The sequence below is a fragment of the Stegodyphus dumicola genome, chromosome 6, assembly GCF_044657685.1.
Source record: "Stegodyphus dumicola isolate Sdum_Otavi_A_Nest chromosome 6, ASM4465768v1".
NCBI classification, from domain to species: Eukaryota; Metazoa; Arthropoda; class Arachnida; order Araneae; family Eresidae; genus Stegodyphus; species Stegodyphus dumicola.
Window position 1 is genome coordinate 206,936,145 of NC_140773.1, and position 16,998 is coordinate 206,953,142.

General features: G+C 30.9%; 1 protein-coding gene across 4 annotated transcripts in view; it reads left to right on the top strand.

Annotated features, from left to right (window-relative positions):
* The window catches only part of LOC118194910 (endoribonuclease Dicer-like), a 74,322-nt gene extending 64,710 nt beyond the window's left edge, over positions 1–9,612 (top strand). For all 4 annotated transcript variants that reach the window (XM_085819401.1, XM_085819403.1, XM_085819400.1 and 1 more), the window contains 2 exons: positions 237–312; positions 9,214–9,612. In XM_085819401.1, coding sequence (XP_085675527.1) covers positions 237–271 — 35 coding nt within the window. In that variant the 3' untranslated portion in view covers positions 272–312; positions 9,214–9,612. The remainder of the gene's footprint in view (positions 1–236; positions 313–9,213) is intronic.
* Positions 9,613–16,998: the final 7,386 nt, after the last annotated feature.

A 16,998-nucleotide genomic window follows, 5' to 3' on the forward strand; every position in this document is an offset into this window, starting at 1 on the left:
ACATTAGTTTTTAAACCTTTATTTGAAATAGTCATTGTGTTGATATGTGGTTTACATCAGATTTATGCAGGATGATTCTATAAGTAGATCAGAAATCTGCTTATTTTTAAAAAATCTGCGATTGCATTGAATATGGTGTTAAAATTTAAATGAAAGCTTCTTTTGTGGATAAAAGTTGCTGTGATTTCGTGTTTGAGAGTTATTCTGTAATAAAAGCTTTATTTATTTTAAAACAGATTTTTTAAGAGAGCATATTCAAAGTTACACATAAGAAAAAACTGTCTGAAGATTTTTAAAGTAAAATATCGTTAGGTAAGTCTTTTAATATAAATTAATTTTCTATCACATTTGAAGAGATGATTTATTTAATTAACAAAATTTCTGTTTTTATTGCTTTTATGCATTTAGTTCTGTTCAGTAAAGAATGTTGAGGGAAAAAGGGAATATTTTATATGTTATCTTGGTTATATTTTTATTAAGATTAATATTTAACAAAATAACATCTTAGTAAAAATAAGCAGAATTAAACTTTTTTAAGCAAGTTTGTTTAAAATTTGTTATTAAAACCGTTAATTAATTAATTTTTTTCCCAGTATCTAAAATATGGTAAATTTGTGTGATATTATTAAAATCTTGAGATATGCATTATAAAGATGTAAATGATTTATCTATGATGTAGTTACTGTTTTCATTTTATTCAAGTTATTTATGGAATTTTAATATAGTTTGAGAGACCTTCAGTTGTCTATTGCATCTCTCCTTTCCTAAAAAGTAATTAAGAAACTTAGAAAGAATTCAAAATGAGGTTGTAATGTACCTTTTAAAAATATGTACTCTTTTAATTATTAATTTCATAACTTATACATGCATAACTTTTATAAAAGTTTTTCCAATATATTGATGAAAGAAAGAATTAATAGACGTTAGTTTTAGATGGGATTGTTGTGTATTAAGTATAGAACAATATAACATAATTCATTTCACATTGGTGCAATATGTCAACATCACTGTGTAAGTAATATTATAGAATAATTAGTGTATTTCTGTTCAATATTGAATTTGGTAAATAGCACAATATACATTTGAACATTCTTCAAGGAGTATTTCAGGTTAGTGAAAAATGCAAGAACGAGGTGTGCACAAACAATATAACAATTCTGAAACTTTTAAATACTTATAACAATTATTGCATTGTGTAAGCGAAACTAAACCCAGTAAATTAGAATATATGGTCCAGTGTCATAAATTAATTAAAATTAAAAACAATATAAATAAGTAAGAAAAATCAATCTAACATTTATTTTGTGACAACAAATGTTTAAAGTTACATTTTGTGACAACAAATGTTTAAAGTTTTAAAATTGGAGGTGGCGGTCATCAAAGTTAACATTAGTAGCTTGTTGCAACTTATGATCTTTTTTCTTATTCTTATTATTTACATTTAACAATATTGATAAGTGAATTTTTGCTTACCTTTCGTGATGTCTATCCACAGGAATGCTTGGAATTCCTTTTCATTTTTATCACACAGAAGCTTTATTTACAGCTATGTACAACAATTGTCTGCTTACATTAGAACATTCATCATGTTTTTTTGGTTGCCACTACATCTATCTCAAAAATCCGCAATGCGGTAAGAAAAATAAAACAAGCTAAAAGTAAAAAATGCTGCGCCCTCTCGTGGCCAGGTACATAAACTGTAACATCCTTCCCCTCGATTAACTCTTGGTTCATCAAAGGATTGGATTCTGAAGTTATCTTAAACACTAAATGTTTTTTCATGTTCTACAAGTTTAAATGTTCATAGGTGCAGTGTTCGCAATTTAAGTTCATTGTATTCAGTTCAAAGAGTTCAAATCATTTCTAATGGGTACAATAACTGCACAGGACAACAAAGATGAGTTCCAGATGCACTGCTCTGGTTACAGCGCATGTATACAGAGCAATATAAGCTTTCCCAGTTTCATCCTTTGTACTCATAGGACCAGCAAAATCAAGTCCTACAACTTCGAAGGGATTTGCCTCTGTTATTCTTTCGATTGGTAAAGGAGCGATATCCTGACTTAGTGGCTTAGCTTTAAATCTGTAGCAAATCACACACTTGTTAATATTACTCTTTACACGCTGTCGACCCTTAAGTATCCAAAATTTTTCCCTAATTTGAATTAAAGTTTCAGCTACACCAGCATGTGCTTGCGTTTCGTGACAATCTTTAGTGATATGATCTGTGAAATGAGACTTCTCAGGTAGTATTGCTGGGTATGTTTGATTATAGCTTAACCCAGCATTTTGAAGCCTTCCTCCTACTCTGAGTATTCCATTTGAGTCTACAAATGGATTTAATGTAAATATTTTCGAACTATGTATGCTTTGTTTCATCTTTGATTTCCTTATTTCTTCTCAGAATTTGTTATTTTATCATCTTCATTAAAATTTCTCGAAGATCTGGGCCAAACGTTGTTATCTTTGACAAGCCAAGGTGGGCCATACCACCACAGTTCATTTTTTGAAAGGGTTTCTACCTTCTGCCCTCTCGTCAAAAAGTCCAAAGGATTCTGATGGCTGAGACAATAATTCCACCAATCTGGATCAGTTTTCTCTTGGATTTCTAGACACCTATTTCGTACAAATTGTTTCCATTTTGTCGGATCAGCCTTGACACAATGTAATACAATTTCTGAATCTGTCCACATATAAATCTTCATTTCTATTTTTTCAACGAATGTCGGATGTATGTAATAATTCGAGCTCCTATGACTGCTCCTAAAAGCTCCAGTCGAGGTAACGTAACCCTTTTTATGGGAGCAACTCTTGCTTTGTACATAATAAATGATGTTTTTGTTAACTCATTTTCATTATATCTCAAATATACAACGGCACCATATCCCTTTTAGCTACTATCTGTAAAACAGTACAATTGAATGTTTGACAGATTACCTTTTGACAGATTGTTGAAATAATGTCTTGGAATTTCAACATTTTTTAATTTAGGAATTTCATTATACCAGGTTTTAAATCGGTTCTGCAATTCTTGATCAAGTGGTGCATCCTATTGGTATCCTCTTTGGCAACATTCTTGCATCATCATTTTAGCTGCAACAACAAAGGGAGATATGAAACGGATAGGATCGTATAGTTCGCCCGCAACTTGAAGAATCTTCCGTTTTGTTATTTCCTCAGCCGTATCCTTGAGTTATTCATCTTTGATTCGAAATTTTCAGTTTATCTGCTTGATGATTCCAAATATATCCTAACAAAGTGCTATTCATTCCGTCTCCATTAAACTTCGTATTTTCAGCTGCATTCCAAATCGCATGTAATTGGGTGTTATTGCTCCTCCACTTTCTCATATTGAAACTAGCAAGCATCATAATCCTTTTCACATCTTCATGAATTTCTGCAGCTTCTTCTTCATCATCTGTACCATGAATCAAATCATCCACGTAAAAGTTTTCTTCAAGAAGCTGACAAATCTTCGAATATTGTGCTTTCAACTTTCTTGCGTGATGCTTTATAGTTGCTGCTAGTAAAAAGGGGCTACAGGTTGCTCTGAATATTACACGTGTCATTCTTAAAATCATCGGTTGCTCCTTTTCCTTTGAAGTCCAAAGAAATCTTACTGAATTTCTGTCTTACTGCATTTCTGTCAACATAATTTGTAGAAAAGCAGCTTCGATATCTGCAGCAAATGCTATTTTGTGTTGACGAAATTTAATTAGCAAATCTAATAATTCAGGGTTTAAATTTGGTCTTGAATGTAAGCAATCATTTAAAGATAGACTGTCATGAGTATGCGAGGAAACATCAAATACGACCCTTAATTTCGTAGAATCGTGATCTTCTCTGATTACACAGTGGTGTGGCAAATAATATTGTTTTCTTCAGAATTCTTCGGAGCCTTTTTAGCTATTCCTTTATTTAGATAATCTTCAATTACCCTTGAATACTTGTCATAAATTTCAGAATTTTTCTTAAACCTTCTACGTAAACTGCTCCATCTGTTTAAGGCGATGTTATAATTACTACCCATTTTGTTCATATTGTCCTTCCTTCCAAGGTAATGAAACTTCATAACGTTTGGCTTTATATTCAATAGCTTCTTCAAATCTATGCATAACTTCAGTGTCATTTTCATTTGTTGAATAGTCATGTATTCTAATTGCATCTAAATCCCATAGCCTTTTTAGAGCTGCACTAATTTCCAAATCATGTGCATGTGAAGTATTCTCAACAACATTCATTACCGTAATTCTGGAACGAAGTGTAGAAACATTACTTAATGCTTCAGTTCCACTTATAGTGTAACCAAATAAGGTTTCAGAGGCAACAAGACCCTTTGATAATCTTTTAACTTTCCCCGTGACTATTTTCCAGTAATAATCATTACCAATTAATACTGATATTTGAGAGTTATGGACACCTATATCTGTAGCATCAGCAAGTCTTATCGAATTTTCCTTACAATAATTAAGTATTTCCTTTCCTGGCATACCAATAACAGCTTGAATAATTTCTGGAGTTTCAAGAGCTTCAATTATTATTTTCCCAGGTCCACATATATCTTTAAGAATTACATTAACCTTTTTTAGCCTTTTAACTGTAGGCTTAGTAGAGCCGAAGGTGTAAATCTGAAGTTCTTCTTCCCCCCACAACACTTAATTTTAATTGTTTTGATACTTCTGTCAGGATGAAAGATTTATGAGAGGCAGAATCGAAAATGAGTCTTACATTTTTTCTTCTATTCTGACCTAAAGCTATTGCATTTGCAGTTTGTAAATAAACCCTATTTTTGTTATCTCTTTCCGAAATTGACGCCACCACTGTGTCTGTTTTAAGCTCACCTTTATTTTCCTGTTTATTTTCAAATTTATTATCATGTAAAATAGTATTATGCCTTAATGAACATAAATCACAGTGTATATCCGAGCTGCAACGGGCAGATGTATGAGACTTGCAAAAGCATAAATAGCATCTGTTAGCCATTTTTAATTTTTTTCTTTTTTCCTCAATTGGAATTGCGCAATTTGAAGTAGAATGTTTCAAAGATTCATTTTCTATCTTCCCACAAAATATACAATCGGCTGTTGATGTATTCTTATTCAACGACGCAACTGCTGGAACAAAGGCAGTATGATATTTCTCATTTTTAATCAGGTCTCGCGATTGATGTTTATGTTGTTCAGTTCTGATGTTAAACTCGGAACAGTTTGGTGATGTTTGGAAAAATGTACGCTCTCTGCTCTCAACTTCCTTCTTCAGAAATTCCAAAATGTTAGTCACTGTGGTTTCTGTGTCAGGGGTTAAAGATCGATTAAACTCTAAAACTAATTCGCTAGGAAGTATCCTCATTAACAGTGGGCATAACAAATAGCTGTAAGAATTCGAAGTAATGTTAAGGGAATCAAGGCTTCTAATTTCAATTTCTAAGCTATCATATAAGTTAAAAGCAGCTTCGATATCTAATATCTTCGATTCTATATATAATATCTTCCATTTTTTTTACTGACTTTAAATTCAGCAGATGATTCATATGTGCATTTATTAAAATGTCCTTTTTACAAAACCTTTCTTTCAGAATATTTATTGCCTTAGCATAATTTTCGGCAACTAACAATAATCCCTTTATTGACATTAAAGCTGTGTCCATTAGTAAAGATGTGAGGTAATTAAATTTGTCTACATCCTTTAAAGCAGGGTTATTATGTATAGCAGATTTGTATTGAGCCCAAAAACTTTGAAATTCACATATTTCGCCTTTATTTATGGTTAGTTTCGGAAGTTTAGCGCCATTTGTATTTGTGTTATCTACCGTATCTATAGTAGCAGAATTAGATGGCATCTCATTTAATTTAACACATTTTCTATTTCTAAATATTCTACTGATCTTCGATTTACACAAGGTAATTTTATTTTTATATTCCAAGCTATCCTGTGTTTCAGTTTCGAACTCTTTTTCATCTGTTAGGATATATTCGATTTCAGTGTTCAATATTAGTATATCATTTTCATTTTCATTTAAGATGGATAAATCAAATTTAATATTATCCGATTCTATTTCCCTTTCCATTTTAGCTATCAGTCTTGTTACTGATGCTCTTAGCATTCCTCACTTCTTTTTTAGTACTTTTAACATATCCATCTTAATCAATATTCAATCACTAATCGAACAATAATAAATACTTAAATCACAATATATCTAAAGGTCCCTGGTTCGATCCTGGGTTTCGGCACCATGTTGCAACTTATGATCTTTTTTCTTATTCTTATTATTTACATTTAACAATATTGATAAGTGAATTTTTGCTTACCTTTCATGATGTCTATCCACAGGAACGCTTGGAATTCCTTTTCATTTTTATCACACAGAAGCTTTATTTACAGCTATGTCTGCTTACATTAGAACATTCATCATGTTTTTTTGGTTGCCACTACATCTGTCTCAAAAATCCGCAATGTGGTAAGAAAAATATAACAAGCTAAAAGTAAAAAACGCTGCGCCCTCTCATGGCCAGCTACATAAATTGTAACATAGCTGGCACGACAATATAAACAGGCACATACCTTTATAATTGATTAACATTCTAAAATTAGTGGAAGGGGCCCTCTTCTAAAAATTTTAGCAGACTGGAGTTCTTTCCAATCATACTCTGCATAGTGCAGGTTGTCGGATACAACACAGGTGAGATATCTGTAAAGACAAAAGAAAAGTAAGTGAAAGTTATTTAAATGTTGGCCATTGGGGCAGTGGCCTGGAACTCTGCCGTTTCCTTCCTGCAGACTCCCAGGCTCCTGGTTCCAACAAGTCATTCTTATTTCGGTGAAAAAGACAGCCTTCAGCTTAGCAGAGGTTTTCCAATGTTTGTATATTGTGTTTTAGCCTCCAAGGTTTGGCTCTCTTCTCTCACTGAGCAGCCATGCCATCTTTCTCATCTCAGGAATTACCCTGTCTTCTCAGTAGGTTCTGTCATGATCACGCTGCGAAGCTCTTTTTTGTCGCTCTCTGTCTCTGTACCAACTACACAGCAACTCTTTTTGTTCATTGGCGAGATAACGAGAAATAAAAAAACGCCGAGCCCAACGGCCTCATACGAAAAACTGAGAAATCTTCAAGGGAAGAACTTCCCAGACTACCAGAAGTTGGCACAGCTCACTGTCAAGCAGTTCAGCCCTCCAAAACCACTGCACGAGGTCAAATACTCCATCCCAGAAGGAATGGGGGGGGGGAACTAGCCTCTCTCGGGGTCTCGATCTACTATAGCAAGCAACCTAACGGACAAGCCTTCACCCCCCGAAAGCTATCCCCCAGCAGAACATTTCTCTGCAAGTAATGCTTGAGCAAAAGGGTGCAGAATGCGCAAATTTTACAGATGGTGGACTACTTAGCAAAACAATTCGGGGTGCAGCAATCCCCAGATAAGGAATTCTGAGAAGCGAGTTCCAAGCCAACAGTATTGGGACGGGAAAAATTACTGAACTCGTGAATAGAATATTCAACACAATTAATAAATTTAGCACTGTAAATATACAATTATTTGACAGTTAAGTTCATTTAAATGTAATACACTCAAAATAAAATTGTTTCTTCGGAAGAAATCAGTATACATATTTATTTTCAGGATTGAGTTCCTTTTACAATTCATTGACCTTACCACCAGTCAGAAAATATGAATTTGAGAAACTGTTATAGAACGAGTGGTAAAATTTAAGCTACCTTAATAAAATTAAAATTAAAACCAAAAGTGCAGTTAACAAAACTTCAAAATAATTAAAGTTAAAAGTTACATAACCTTAAGGGTCAAAATAAACTTTACAAAACCAAAGTAAAACTTTTAAGTTCCTAAACAAAAATTAAATAACTTCACTTAAAGAAAACTTATAAAGCTTCCAACTTAAATTTAAAGTTTACCAAAAGCTTACAGCTTAAAACTTACAACCAGCTTTAAACAAACTAAAGAAAAAAAAATAATAATAATAACCTCAATTACTGATCAACTGAATAAGAAGCACATTAACTTAAAGCTTGAAATTAATAGCAATTAATACATAACAGGATGTATAATTTTTACTTTTTACAGTAATGTATTTATAGATATGTGTATTTTGATATTCAAATTAAAAGAACATTTTAAGAATCAGTTTAAAATTCTATTAGAGGATTGAAGAATATGTACCTAAACATTAAAAAAAAAAAAAAAAAAAAAGACTTGGGCGAATGCATTATAAAAATGGATTCCTAAACAGTTGTGCTATCCTAGAGTAATTGGTGTTGAGTCTATTTTCTATTGTGTGTGTAAGATTGGTAATTAGAGCAAACCTGTATGGATATCAGTTGATTTTAAACATGATAGCAGTGCCTTAAATGGTGGCAATAGCATGCCCAAAGCATTTCTGAGGAAATGGAATGCAGAAAATGTTCATTCATGTGAAAAAAAAAAAGATATTCATTATCTTGTTTAAAATTGAATAATGTTGTATATTATTGTTTCTATTTTAAAATTACATGCAAAATTTCATAAATAAAGGAATAAATAAATCAGAAAATTTTATCTGTTTTTGAAGATATGGTTCAGGTTTGCAAATGAGTATCAGCTATACAAGGTTAAAAAAAATCTAAATCAAAATTCTAAATTGCTGTAGGTAATTAACTCTTCATTTTAACTTAGTTTTCCCCCTTTTTATCTGTCCTAGAAACAATAATTCCTTATAATTAATTTTTCTAAATCACATCATTTCAAAATTAATGTTGCTCACACAGTTCTTTCATAATGTTTATGGCACAGATAAATGCATAATGCTTCAACTAATACTAATTTCAAATTTGCAAATTAAAACTTAAAATTAACCAGTTAAAATAAAACTTGCACAAAACTAAATAACTTCATTTTGAACCAGAATTTCATTCTTTGAACATGTTGCATTCTTTCTCTTACTTTTCTACTGCTTCCTCTATTTTCAGATATATTTAAGAAACCAAAAGGTACTGATGTAGGTATTCAATAACAGGCATGTTTACTGCAACAGCTCATTAGTGATGTATCAGTACTGTTCATCTGCAATAAAAGCATTGTTTTGTTTAAAAAAAATGCATTCAATCAGCCATTAATATTGCATTATGTTTCATGCCATTAACTTCTAAATCATCACATATATGTGTATCTGTATGGAGAAAGAATGTAGAATTTATTTTATAAATGAATATTTCTCCATTTCCAGCGAACCTGTATAGGAAAGTAATAAAATGCAGATCAGAGTTGAGCTGAGGTGCTACAGAAATTTTTTAGCTTTGGACATAAGAAAAAGTTACCAGTACATCAGGTGTTAAAAGGACATTTGTATATTTAAATCTGAGAGAATGAATTGTTTCTTTTTATAACAAAATATATGTTTTATGTTATAATATTTGTGTTTATTGAAAATGCTGGATGGTTGTAAGAATTGATTACTTAAGGAGGGTTTTAATGCATTCTTCCTGCATTGGTATCTTTGTACAACTTTCAGGTGTTCATTTGTTTTCATTAAGAGGATTTTCTGTCATTAAAAAATAAAAATATAATCAAGACTTGTGAGAAACATATAGTACAAGATATTAAGTAAAATAAACACATAAATGTCTCTTGAGTAACTTTATTATAAAATGCACAAGTCTCTGTGTGGCATTGATACAATAAAATAAAATTATAGGCAAACATTTGGTTGTTTAAGTATAAGATTATATGTTTTAATATTAGAATAATATCTGGGAGTTTAATCCTTAAACTTATTACTGTGTTTATTCGTGTAATAGATGCACCCCCCCCCCCCCCGTTTTGAAGCAGAAAAAAATCGAAAAAATTGCAGATTTCCTGGTATAATAGTCTCACCTACACTTTCACAATGAAAAACTGGCAAAAAAAGTGCAACTATTATGCGAGTAAATACATTATAATCAATAGTGAGCTATAAGGAAGTTATATGAGCCCCTTTTATTTCTTGTTTACTTAAATAAATTAATTTTATGTTAAAGAAGTTTAAAAGATTGAGAGCACAAATTGGAGAAAAATCGCTGACTTACCTAGGGATGTCCTTACAAAATATATTATAACCATAAAGTAATTAAAAAAATTAAATAGTGAAGAGCTCAATGAAGAAAAATTGATGATAATTTTTAAAGTTTGTTATCCAGAGATGTGGTATATGGAAGAAGAAAAATGCCCATATTCAGAAGGAGATAAAAAGATACAAGCAATTTAATTTCATATCAGAACATGAATTAAAAGTAAATGATTTTCAGGATTTGTTGAGTTTGCTTTCTGTAATACTGCTTAAAGAATTCCTTACAGTATATAGAAAGCTAATTCAAAGTTAATCCTAAACAACTTAAATAACAATTTTTGAAAAATCACCACAAAGCTTTAGATTTTACTTTATCAACTACTGTACTACTACAGTTAAAAGAAGGAAGTAATGTATGGCAACTTATGGGATACATTATGTTGCATAGTTAAAAAACTACTCTTTATTTTATGTGATATTTTCTTAGATTTTTTTTTCATGCACAGTTCTTTGTATTTTCTATTTTTGTAAAAAGTAAAGCATTAAAATGAGAATTTCATATCTTGTTTTTTTACAAGATAGAGTAAGCTACTGAGTATAACTGCTTAGCTAAAAATTTGTTTCACGTCTTAAACTGAAATGTACATGCTAAGATCAGATAGTAGTTTCTTTTCTAATTTATTTAATTTTCAGAGTTTTAACAAGATGAACAAGATATTATTTATTACATTTGTATATAATTATTTATTAGAATGAAGTTACTCACGAGGTTACCATTTATTAGATTTACTTTCATGTACATGAAACCTTGAAAGAAAACATCTACACTCTCATTATTTTTATTTAATGTATAATATTGTACTTCAAGACAAGAATATATGTTTGCCTTATTAATAAAAAAGTATTGTGAATGTTTATATATTACATTCACAATACAATTTTTTAAATTGTATTTCTTTGATACAAGAATTTTATTGCTTAGTAAGCACATGGCCAGCACTAAACTTTCTGCTGATGCCTTTCCTGAATTTTGTCATTTCGTGTGGCACAGCCCCGAGTAATATTTAGAATTTTTGCATTTTAATTCTAACCAAATTTTTTTTTTTAAAGTTTTTACTTAATGAAAAAGAATTATTAATATTTATTGTATATTATAAATGCAGAATATTTTTGATTAAAAATTAAATACTTGTTTATTAAGGTAGATAATGAAAAGTAATATTTGTGAATGTTTTTTGTAATCAAGACATAATCTTGAAGAATATATGTATAACTACTCTATATTTCAAGTGATAATTTAAAATATTTATAATATTGAGGAATAAAAGCTTATTTGTGTTAGTAATTTCTCAACTGAGAGAAAACTCATTTGTCTTTTGATCAAATCTTGTCAAATATTAAATTTAAATTTCATTTTGAAATTGAATGATTTTCTGATTTCAAATCTCCAACATATTGATGAAATCAATACAATCAGTGAAAAGCTGCAAAGTAGATTTATTCTTTTTTAATGTTTGCATTTAAAAATGATTCCTTAACACTTGAAATTTATTTAATATATATTCCATTAGGAAATAGATTAAGGAATCTCTTTTTAAGGTAAAAAAAAAAAACATCCAATTTTGTGATTTGCCATGAATGGGAGATACTACAGTGGTATATTATATACAGTTAAGTTAAAAAATTTTTTTAAATGGCATGTTCATCAAAAGTATAGAGATGTGCAACATCAGCATCTAGGACTGCCTGTATGAATGTTCAGACTGAATTACAGGCACTTCCTGGTAGGAAAAACATCACTTTTCAGATTGGTGTACTGATCTTTTCAATGTAATATTAGCACTGTGAAAACAGCTTGCTGAAATTACTTTTTTGGCATATTTTTATACCCTTTTAAGCTTGCCTTCCCATACAAGTTGCCTCTAAATTTGGCACTCAGGTATATAATACTAAATTTTTAAATTGTACTTTTATTTAGAATTAGAACTTAGCTGCGTAGATTGCGGACTAAAATAATGAAACATTAAAATAATAATAATAATAATAACTAGGACAACTTCACTTTAATACATTTTTGCATGAGATATGCAGCAAAGGAATTTTGAAGAGATTCAGTTCTTCAGTATGCTATCTGGGTATTTCACATTCTCAAAAATGATTGTGTTCAATAATGTGAATAATATGTACTATGCCTTCACAATGTATGCAGTTTCAAACATGAACAAGTTATGCAGACATTAAAAAGGGTTTGAAATATAATGAACTTAAAAAAAATATTAAATTATGAATGTACTATTAATTCAACTCGGCAAAGATTACATGGAACCTCGAAAAATATTTTATAAAACAATAAACTGCATAATGCTAGATTTTAAAATAATAATGTATCACTCATGAAGAATGTTTGATTATGACGAAGGTAATTTTTAAAAATTAACTGGAAATTGTCACTAAATTTGATTTTATAGTTGCAGAATGTTTGCTTCATGTCCTGACACCATAGAAAAAAAAAATTTTTATTTAGATGACAAGCTACAAAATTAAATTATTCATGATCTTTCTGAAGGTGTTTTAAAAGAAAGGGAGAAAAGATTAATTAATCCAAATACCGTTAATTCAAAGAAAGATGGAAATGTTTTTTCCCTTAATACTATCTTTTGTGAACTGGGGCACAATGCCATGTATGTTGATGGATAAATAGCCCTAACTATGTAAAGATCAGTTTATTTTAAATTTAACACACGTTTTGTAAGACATTTTCAGCCAAGTGTTCCGGAGTTCAAATCCCAGCAAGGGTATTGCTGATTTCTCATGTTTTCCAACTACCAAAAATTCTGTCTACAACTTCACTAGATAATGGATAATATCTTTACATAAGAACAGAAAGAGTTGTTAGAACTCTACTGATAGTTCAATAGAATTTTAAAACAACAAAAGTCAGATGTTACAACTTCCAAAAAGTTAATTATACAGGAAAAATATAAACTAGTAGATATTTTGAAGTAAATGTAAAACTATTTCAGACTTAAGCCACATAGAATTGTGAAATCATACTATTGTTGTTAGCTTTATATATCATAAGATACCAAAACAGTGGAAATTCATGAGCATGTGAAATTTCAGTCTGTGCGTGATGTTATTTGTCAGGGATATTTCAATGTGTTATAAATTATTTCAGTTACAGAATATCAATATTTTGCATTCATAAAGGCAAGCATATAACAGTTAAAATTTGAGAGACAAACTAATGAATTCCTCCTAAAAGAATCTCTGAATTATTCATGTTTTTTCCTTCTTAATCACATGTGTTGCTCACTCATTATAGTTGTCATTAGTGATTGAGCTAAATTTTCATTTAAAATAATTATTTGGAGAACATGCATATAAGGCACAGGTGTTATATAGCTATTTTTCAGGCAGAAAAGTAGTTTGAAAAATTGCTAGAAAATATCATCAAGGAAATTTATGATGCTCCATCAGAAATTACATTATATAATAAATATATCAGTTCCAGAGTTTAAAGTAACAATAAAATTAAAAAGAATCAGGTTTGTAATTGATTCAATGTGCACAGAACTGATAATAGTTTGATAAAATTAATTTTTTCCCCCAAAAAATATTACAGTTCTGGAACTTTTCACAAAAGTATTCGGCAGCCCTTCTCAGTTTAATAGAGCACAGTCAGTAGTTACACTTGTAACTACTAAGAATGTTAAAGCCTCAATGCATAAGCTTGCACAGTTATCTCTTGGTGCCTATCGTATTTTATTATGAAAAATAGTGAGTAACAGTTACATATGGCATACAAAGTGACAGTTATATATGGCTGGATATTGTTACAATTAAATAGTGATGGGACCAGTTTAGTTATACCAACTGGCCGAAACAAAATATCATCACGTTTAGTGATAAAAATTAGTTGCCAAAAGCATCTGCAGCTTAGAGCTACCTCACTAATTTGGCAACATAGCTATTTACTTCAATCTATGGACTTGCCCCTGTATGTATTTTACTGGCAAAGATTCACTCTTTTGATGCCTTTCTTGTTACATTACACAAGATTCTACAATTTTACAAATAATTGGTCTTGGTATACTATTTACATTATATACACTATGAGGACTGTGTACTATGGCCTTAATAAGGGGCTAGTCTGTCGTATTGAACAATGTTCAATAGAATCTTAGAATCTGATGACTTGGAACTGAACTACGATGTTGTTCAGCCTGTTTAGAACCGTCCCAGGGTGACTGGACTTTAGGAGAAAGTCTCATGTCATATTGCATCATTTTCTGTCGCCGAGCTGACTAACTGTTGTGCAAAATTTTGTATCACTTCAAACCATGCTTGGAGATTTTGAATGAACTTCTCAGGCTATGAAGGTGCATCTGGAAGGCAACCACATAACAGATCATCAGGCAGACAAGGATCAGGACTGAAGAGTATTTGCGATGGGGAATAGCCAGTAGTTTCATGAACAGCACTGCAAAAGGCCAGTAAGAACAGAGGCAACATCTGGTCCCAGTCCTGTTGGTTTCCAGAAACCATCAGCTGAGGTTATTAAGAATGATTCAATTAAAACTCTCTACCATGCTGTGTGACTGGATGTAAAGGCATTTGAGTTTGTTGCTGAGTAGTTTACATAATTTTATAATTACACTCGCAATAACATTCCTCCCTGGATCAGAATGTAACTGAAGAGGTACTCCAAACCTGTATCATTACCTCTGCTACCGTGAGAGCTTTTTGATTAGAAAAAGTATATGCTTCAGGCCACTTGGTTAAGTATGAGAGTCACTCTGAAATTTTTGACATATACATAAGTTTTTAAAGTTATGAAATTTTAGGAGTGTTCAAACTAGTCTCCTCCAGTATCAGAGTGCTTCTGTAGGCAAATTTTCCAAAGATTAAATGCCTCAAGCCATTCATTTCTTGGAATCAATGACGAAAATTCTTTTATAACATCGTCTCATCTGCAGAATGAAAACGATGCCCACAAAAGTTCTTTTTAGATTAAAATATAGACAAATGTTGTTACATATAGATAGATCAGGTGAAAAGGGTGGCTTTTCTATCCCTTTGATGGTTTTTGTTCAAGAAATTCAATTATAAATCTTGCTAAATAAGAGCATTGCCATGGTGGAACATAAGTCCTCTAACATTCACTTCTTGAAGAATTCCTGGAAGACACTTAATGGTGTATTAGTTAGCTGTGACTGCCCTTCCAGCTTGATGGCTTTCATCAGTCATACTTCTGAAGAAAACTGCATACATTACTCTTTTCATCATTGGTGGGTATGGGATTATCTTCAAAGAACCAAACTTTACTTTACTAACCAAACTCGATGCATTAGAACATCAAAAATTGATATGTACGTTTCATCACCAGCTACAATTTTAGAAATAATGTGGTAGCTACTATCTTTAAGTAACTTATGGGGAACCCAACGGCAAACTAGTTTTTTCTTATGCAACTCTTCATAAATAATTTTGTATAAGGAGGCAGATCCAGCATTAAGTTCTTTCTGTATCATTTGGTAGGTGCAGTGATTGCCATCAATTAACATTTTCCTTATGGCAGACACATTATCCGGCATTACTGATGACAACGGCCTTCTTGTGTGTTCTTCATCCTGAGGAAAGTTGCGACCTTTATGAAATTCTGCAAACCATCTGAATACAGTAGCACGAGATGGATATTCATTTCCAAATGCTAATTGTAGATGTTGAATGCATTCTTCTTGATTTAATCCCACTTTAAAATCATAGCACAATAACGTTCTTGGAGGATACTCAGATAACCGGCACTTGGTGAGGTTCCCGAAATTGCATTTACCAACTTGGGCGATAGGCGCTAAACAGTGGAAAGATTGTTTAGGTTGCTAGCTCAGATAGGGAAACGAAAAGGGATATTTTCTTTCTATATGTAGATGCTTTGCAGATAAATCTTTGTGATGATGAAAACATGACTTTATCAGTAGTCGTTTTGAATTCACTGTTTAATTATTTTCTAAATAAATAAATTACACCTGTAATTAGAGTAAGATAATTTTTATAAAAGAAAATTACAAAATATGCTCCTTTTCTGTACTTATGGCTCACAATATCCCACATGTAATTAATTTTAAAATTTTGCATTATAGACTTAAAGCAGTTTTTTAACCCTTCATAATCAAATTTATTTTCAAATATAATTATTAAAAATGCAATAAAATGATAATCAGACTTTGGAATGCTAATAAATTAGTAGTGCTATATTAAACAAACATTATTCTGCTATTTTTTCTGCATCAAGCATATTTCACTGATTTCTTTATATAGAGGATTTTGTGGATTAAAAGTTAGTTATATCTGTAAAAAATCTAAACCATTAGCCAAGTTTATTTTTTCACAAAATAATAATAATAATAATAATAATAATAAAAGTTCATTAAATTGTATCTTCAGATCTTTGAACAAGATTTATATTTATAGATTTTTTTCAAAATTTAAAGAATTGCACGTCGTGAAAAGCCACAGAAGTGCTTGTTACGAATCTTGTTTCCCTGCAGGTATGCAATTCAGGATTACATTTCTTTGTTTACCTACATGAAAACCATTTCCACACTTAAACAAGAATAAAAATAACCTCTCTTGACCTTATTAAGCAAAATTATGTGCATAAAAAAATCTGGAATGTCCAATATAAACCGGACTGGATAATAGATTGAATAACCTGGAATGCATTTTGAGGATGTAATATTGTGGAAATACATGCATATTTTATTTATTAAACCTTCTATCTTTAACTATGTGCTATGTATTGCATTTTCATGATCATTACTGCATTTATATAAAGAACATGTTTTCAAACATGTATAACCATTATTACAGATAATTGCTCAAATTAACAGTAAGAATTAAAAAAAGAGAAGCATAAAAGTTAATAATGCTGAAGTTATATACATTATAATCTAAAATACTAAG